The sequence below is a fragment of the Saccostrea echinata genome, unplaced genomic scaffold (assembly GCF_033153115.1).
Source record: "Saccostrea echinata isolate AGI-Se365-2 ecotype Australia unplaced genomic scaffold, CSIRO_AGI_Sech_v1 ptg000051l, whole genome shotgun sequence".
Taxonomy (NCBI): Eukaryota; Metazoa; Mollusca; class Bivalvia; order Ostreida; family Ostreidae; genus Saccostrea; species Saccostrea echinata.
Window position 1 is genome coordinate 3,732,606 of NW_026889800.1, and position 7,136 is coordinate 3,739,741.

The 7,136-nt window shown below is 33.0% G+C and overlaps 1 protein-coding gene across 1 annotated transcript; it reads right to left on the reverse strand.

The window, feature by feature from the left end:
• Positions 1–2,619: 2,619 nt before the first annotated feature.
• LOC133203491 (uncharacterized) lies at positions 2,620–4,272 on the reverse strand. The gene has a single exon (XM_061339266.1). The coding sequence runs from the start codon at positions 4,270–4,272 to the stop codon at positions 2,620–2,622; it is 1,653 nt and encodes a 550-aa protein (XP_061195250.1).
• Between the last annotated feature and the right edge of the window lie 2,864 nt (positions 4,273–7,136).

A 7,136-nucleotide genomic window follows, 5' to 3' on the forward strand; every position in this document is an offset into this window, starting at 1 on the left:
CAATTCCGTACCTCCGTACATAACGCAGGTTTAAATGTCAAAGTAAGCCGTCAACTGTAAAAGTCAGTGTTCTCGCAAAAGTCCATTACTAAAATCTGAATGATAGGAACTCTAAGCTTTTTATAGCTTCATTTTACTTTTGTATTTACTATTCTCGTAGTATTTAAATTATATGAAGTCAATGGTCATATTGTTGTCTGGAATGGTTTTTGTTCGAATGTTTGAAATTCATCATTGCATGTTATTCAATTATTTGAAATAATATACGAGCTTTAGCACACATATTATTTGCAAAACGATGTTTAAAAATCCATAGAATCATAAGCTTTGAACGATATCGTAAGAGAAAAATGCGAACAAAAAGAAAAAATTTAAATTTACTACGTGTTTCTTCTGCATCATTATACATATATTTACTTTTGTTCTAGCATATCTTCTTTCTAAAATAGAATGTTAAATTTTTAAACTATAGTGTTATATCATGGTTATTTTATGAATTTAGAACAATTTTTACTTTAAAGCATTCCGCTACTGTCAACTAAATCCCTGTGCAAAGGACATCCTTAACTTTACTTCTATTTGTTAATTATAATATAAAGTGAGTAAAATAATATTTTCGTGATTAAAATGTAACTCAATTCCTAAAACCACTTTCAATTACAGGCATGTTAGTTCCATGGTTATATTACAATATACAATTAGTCCAAATATTTCTAATGTTCCCTATGTTACAGAGACGTAACGATGTTTATTTATCTCTCTTGATTTTCCTTGCTTTTCCTTACAATAGCAGCATTAATCAATACTTAGCAGCAAATTTTGTGCGGGTGAACTAGCGACCATAAATTATTTTTGTCGCCCGCTTTCTCGAAAGCGAGGGGACATTAAATCTCATTCATCAGTATGTAAGTCTGTCACAAAAATTTTAACTTTGGTCATAAATTTTGAATGAGAAGAGATAGGGCTTTCATATTTCACATTACCATCACATGTACATTACCTTTGACAAGACCTTTCCAAAAATATTATGATTTTTTACCCCTTGACCTTGAAGTTTGACCTACCTTTTAAAAATTTTAACATAACTTTAAATTGGTCATAAAATCTGAATGAGAAAAGATAGGGTTTTCATATTATACATGTATATTACCTGTGACAAGACCCTTCCAAATATTTTATGATTTTTGATCCCCTTACCTTGACCTTGGAGTTTGATCTACTTTTCAATAATTTTATCTTTGCTTATAATATTTGATTGAGAAAAGATAGGGCTTTCATCAATTACAATTTAAATGAAAATAAATGAGGCTAGAAATATGATCAAATTAATTTTTAAAAAAAAAAGCATCGATAAATAAATTATGAGGATTTCTACAACTGTCACAATAATAACGAAATCATAAAGTCATGAATAAAGTGTACAGCATTTTCATATGTTGCAGTAATCACTTTGATCTGTTCTCTATATGTCTATCTGTCATTGTTCTCAATTTTCCTTTCTCCCAATTAATTCTTTGACATTTCATTATGTTTAGATTTTGTTTGCCTGTATTTAAGACGTGTTTTGATTCAAAGATGTATTCTGTATCAAGAATTGGACGTAGGTACATGTTGTGTAATAGACGCTCATTTTTGCCAAAAATAGAAAATGAATTGGCTGAGAACAATAATTTCTGAAAATATTTCTGTTGCAAACGCAACCAAAAAATAATATAAGGGGGAAAATACATAAAAAAATATTTATTCAGAATAAAGATACAATATTTTCCACATCCGATTTTTAAAAGTTTATTCTAACAATTACCGTCATGGTAGCTCAGTCGGTAGAACGCTCGCTCCGTGATCGGAAGGTGTGTGTTCGAATCACGGCCGCGACTGACCTAAGTCGATAAAAATAGGTAGCAACTGTTCCTTCGCCAAGCACTCGGCACTTTGAAGTGAAAGTTGCGGGTCTTTCGGATGAGACCTTAGAAATCGAGGCCCCGTGTCACTGTAGGCGTTGGTACGATAAAGAATCCTCACTGTTCTATGGCTTTGAGTGCCAAGTAAGGGTCTAAATTTGAAGCCCTTCACCGGTTTATCGTGACATCTCTATGTGCGTGAAAAATTCTCGTAAAGCAAGATACAATGAATCAATCATTATCTTAACAGTTTAATTTTGTTGGATTCATCATCATGAGAAAATATAAATATTTACATTACAAAAAAGTCATTACGTAGCATTCTAAGAGGTCAGTTGTGCTCTTCTCCCGATTTGTAATGTTTCAATGGACGTTTGAGCTTGATTACTGTTCGTTATCTCCATATATTATTCATATATATTTATACAACTGCGAGAATGATCTGTTAAATTCTGTCAATAAAGGTTCGAGTGGACGCACAAGGGATAATCCTAATAATAGTTTCTTTTGTGAATCCTCAATCTGCATCCTTTCCAAATCAAATTCATGTCAGGTTTTCAGATAGCAGCACCGTAAAAATAACCAATATTAATTTCATTTTTTAAAATAGATGTTGATACTAATTATTTCCAATTACTGCAATTCAAAATGAAACGAAAATACACACATAGCACCAAGATATAATAACTTTTATATTTTGACAACCTTATTGAAAATTTTATTTGTTCGTGCTCTGGATATACTTGTAAACATTGACTGAAGAACTACTCTCACTTCCCAACCAGAGATTGTGTTGGTCATCAATACAGAGAGCACGGGGTTTGCGTGGACATGTAACTGGTGAGAGTATGAAAGAAATGAATCGACCATCTTTGTCCAGAAGGTGGACACAGGAGCTATGGTTATGAAAATAGCCATTACACATTAAAATATGTCCCATGACGTCTGTACAGATTCCGTACGGACGGAAACTAAATTGGGATTGTTGATCAGGGTAAGAAAACCTGTACTTTCCAGATCCGGTTAACACCACAACCTTACAGTAGTCTGATGTACAAATGTCACCATTAATGTTCTCTGTGATATAGAATATACCGAGGGGCACAGTTTGACTTTCATCATCCGAAATATCCTGTAGCTTTTTCCCTTTCCTACTGTATCTAGCGATTTTCTTGATATCATCTCTGAGCATCCCCAGCAATATGTGTCCATTAATGAGAGAAGAGTAAATGGCGACTGGTTTCCAGTCATCTGTGTAAATTAGGTTACTGCTGGTCATGTCACTTGTCACTCTGTAGACGGTTCTCTTTCTTATATCTGTGTAAAGTAGTTCTCCCCTCATCGTGACTGCGTGGACACAGCGGGCACCAATTGAACTGATTTTCAGTTTCTGTAAGATGTGTCCCTCCATGTTAGATTGAATAAGGTTTCCGTTGTAATCATTTGCCCAAAATTTATCAGAGACCATAGGCGTTACATGAGAAATCTCACTTAGTTCAGGGACAGTAATGCTTTGTACTGATGTGACAGACGAGGAAAGTTTCATTGCATTTTTCTTAATATTCTCTTCAAATGAATTCTTTTTGATTTCACCAAACTGTATGGCTATTTCTTCTTTATCTAGAATACCTGGTGTAAAAATAGGGAGTGAAGTTGGTCTGGGATTAGGCATGTTCATAGTAGCTAATGAAATTTCTGCGTTGAATTTTGTAACTTCAGAGGGTTTCATTGAAGATATTTTTCTCTCATAGTCTGTATTTAGATTTGTCAGTTCATTAATATAATCCTCTGATTTCTTCTGCTGCTTGTCTAGATCATCTAGAATAGAATTTTTAATTTGGTCCAGTTTTTTATTATTGTCTACATATATTGAGTCCACAGCTTCCTTGAATTCATCTGCCCTCTTCTTCATGAGAAGTCTTAACTTGGCAATTTCTTTACTCGCATGTTCTCTTTTCTCACTGAGTGAAAGTAAATTGTCTTTAACAATAGGAATAACTGTTTTCCAAATATCTGTCAGTTTATTTTTACATTGCAGAAGAGTTTCATTGTAGACAGTTTCAAGGTCACTCTGTTCATGACCATTGTGATATTTTGCAACGCATAATAAGCAAACAGGAGTCTGACAGTCGTCACAATAGACACTTAAATCTTCAATAATGTGGACTTGACATTTTTCTGAAGGAAGTTTTCTCTTTCTCTCAAGAAAAGATACAACGTCATGACTGTTGTCGATTTCCTGTTGATGTGCCTCTCTGCACAGGTCACACAATTTTTGATGACAGGTATTGCAGTAGAAATCAGAGTAGTTCCTACATAGTTTCGTTTCACATTCGATAAAATGCTGGGCAGTATCGGGAACTTCCTCCATACTTTTCAATCAAATACCTGAAAAATATGCATATTATCAGACTTTAAGAAACGATGATAAAGTTTTAAGGTTGAACATTGATATTCTTCAATATTATTTCCAATCATCTAAATATAATAAATCTAGGTGTTCATTAACCTTTTTAAAAAACCAGTCTGCCGGTTTGGGTCGGCCAATCGTAATGCTCGATTGTTCACAAATATAATGTACTTTACTTCTTCAATCTATACAAAACATTTAAATCTCTGCTTTGAATCAGATTGATCATGTTTCATGTTTTGTTTTGTTTTTTTTTTTCAAAATTGAAATATAGCATATCACTGTATGTTGACGGAACGACCATTCGGGCGAGCGCAGTTGTGTATTACTAAATACCTATTCAACTTTAACTTTGCTCCACCTCTTCAAACCACACGAGACATTTGGAAATTCTAGACTGTGACGTCGAATGCTGTCAAATGTTACTCCATAACCATAAAAAAGTCTGAAAAATGAAATATTCAAAAAGAACGTTTATTCTAACTACAATTTTTCTGCAACCATTAAATAAAGGCAAGTTTATTATTTTGTGAACTTTTGTTGTTACACGTAGATAGTAGTGAGATGCATTCGTGTTGCATTGTGGGTCTTAACTTTGCAGCGAAAAAAAAAATCATTTGTATCAATGTGCAAAGTTGTAATTTTCTATTCGCTCAGCCGTTGCTTTAGGAGTTTGCAGTGTCGAGCGGCGTTTCGCGCCACTTGATGCGCTTGGTATTAAATTTGATATTGGTCACTATCAGTGAGGGTAAATTGTGATTGATTAAATTTTTGTCTCATAGTGCCTCTGTACAAAGACAGTTAAACATACTGTCCGATAACATTTCAGAAGTGATAAAAGAAAAGAAAGACCACATGAACAATTGCAATATGTTATGGTTCAAGCTGAAAAATCTTTTAACAATAGCGTATCCATTATACGAGGGGTGATCAAAAAGTTCGCAAACTATATCTTTTATTACAAACCCACGATTCAGATCAAAATGAAATTTGGCACAGACATAGTCATAGACATATTCTTTAAATAGAAGATGTTACGTAATCGCAACTATGTTAAGGCTTCCCGAAGCTTTAAAATGCGCTTAAAACATAATATGTCACTGCGAGGTCGGTCCTTTTTTTAATTTATAAGTATTGAACTTAAGTACTCCCAATTTATATAGAGGGTTTCCTTGGCTATATATTAACATATTTGTTATGATATCACATTACTTTGTTGATCACATGACGGTCATTTATAATTTTTTGAAGTGTTCCATATAAATCGCTTCGGCGCAGCTGATTAACACAATAATTATTAACATTTTGTTATATAAATAAACTCATCGTATCTTTGTGTATCCGAAATGTGCTTGGGAAAAGTCATAGTATTACTAAGATACAAAATATTTCCTGAGAAATTTAACTTACCTACAAATTTGAGGGTATTTTCCACACAATATCGTAATCTGTATTAAAACAAAGCCAACACACATTTTTCCCAAGCAAGATTCAGTTAGAGAACAACCTCTTCTTACAGATTTCCACAAAAATTCTCAGATTAATCCTCATTAATCACCTGCGCCAGACTCTTTTATACACACAAAATAAATTTTACCTCCAACCACGGGTATAAAACAGAGTACATTTCAAAAGTATATTTTTCATAGGCATGTTGAACATGCTGAATTTCAATCAAGGGTAGGTAAGCGGTGTATTTTTAAAATATTCGGACATATAAGACTTAAAAAACCTTTAACGATCCGTGAATTTTGCAATAGCTATCTAGCATTTTACATGCAGTTTGAAATAAAGTGTAAAGTTCATGACACTCTCCCCGTCATAACACCTCAAGTTTGCAGTGACTTGACGTCATTTTCCATTATGACGTCATTTTTTTGGTAGTTCAGAGATGTGAAGGCACAGAGTGCACGTGATATTCTACGGGAAGCCTTAACCTTCCTGCGATGTTTGCTCCATGTTTGTGACGTCACAATATGAAATTGACGTCAATATGTAGAGGGCTTGTAAAAAAAAAAATGGTTGACTCAGTCGTACTCCAGCAAAGAACGGCTTTAATGTTTAACTTATATCTTCGAAACTCCTTTGCAATAACATATAATATATTTGTACAAGGTTTATGAAGACAAAAGACATGCCATAAGTTCAATCATTTATTGGATTGATTGTTTTAGTGATAGGAAGCCTGTGGATAAGGGGCTCAGATTACATTCTAAATTTAACAAAGAAATTAACCAATAATTTTTGGAAAGACGTTCTTAATTCCTGGGTAAGACTTACAAATATACACCAAGAAAAAGACAGGTGTTATCAGAACATGACATTGTATGGAATAACCCACGCATAATGATAAACAAAGAATCTTTTTTTCTGGAAAAACTATTTTGATGAAGGTTTTGTCTTTTTTAGATGACCTTTTTGATAATGATAGTCTTTTTTTCAATTTTGACACCATAGTAAATTCAAAAGTGAAAATAAATTTGTTAAATATTATGGTCTTAAGAGAGCTATATTAAGAAGACTGAAGTATACACGTTTAAAGGAGATTTAAAGATTAAAGATTATTGGACCAAATATTCCAAACTCTATTTTAATATTCTATAGAAATAATAAAGGTGTAAGGATATGTACAAGATATTTATCAATAACAAGTAAGAGCCATCAGGTCTCTTTTAAAATGGAAGGAAAACAATGTTTTTTTAGTGAAGCAGATTGGAGTAAAATATTTGAACTTCCCTTCAAAATAATTCATGAATCTAAATTTCACTGGCTTCAATTTCAAATATTACAAAGAATTGTCCCAACAAACCATTATCTTTTTAGAT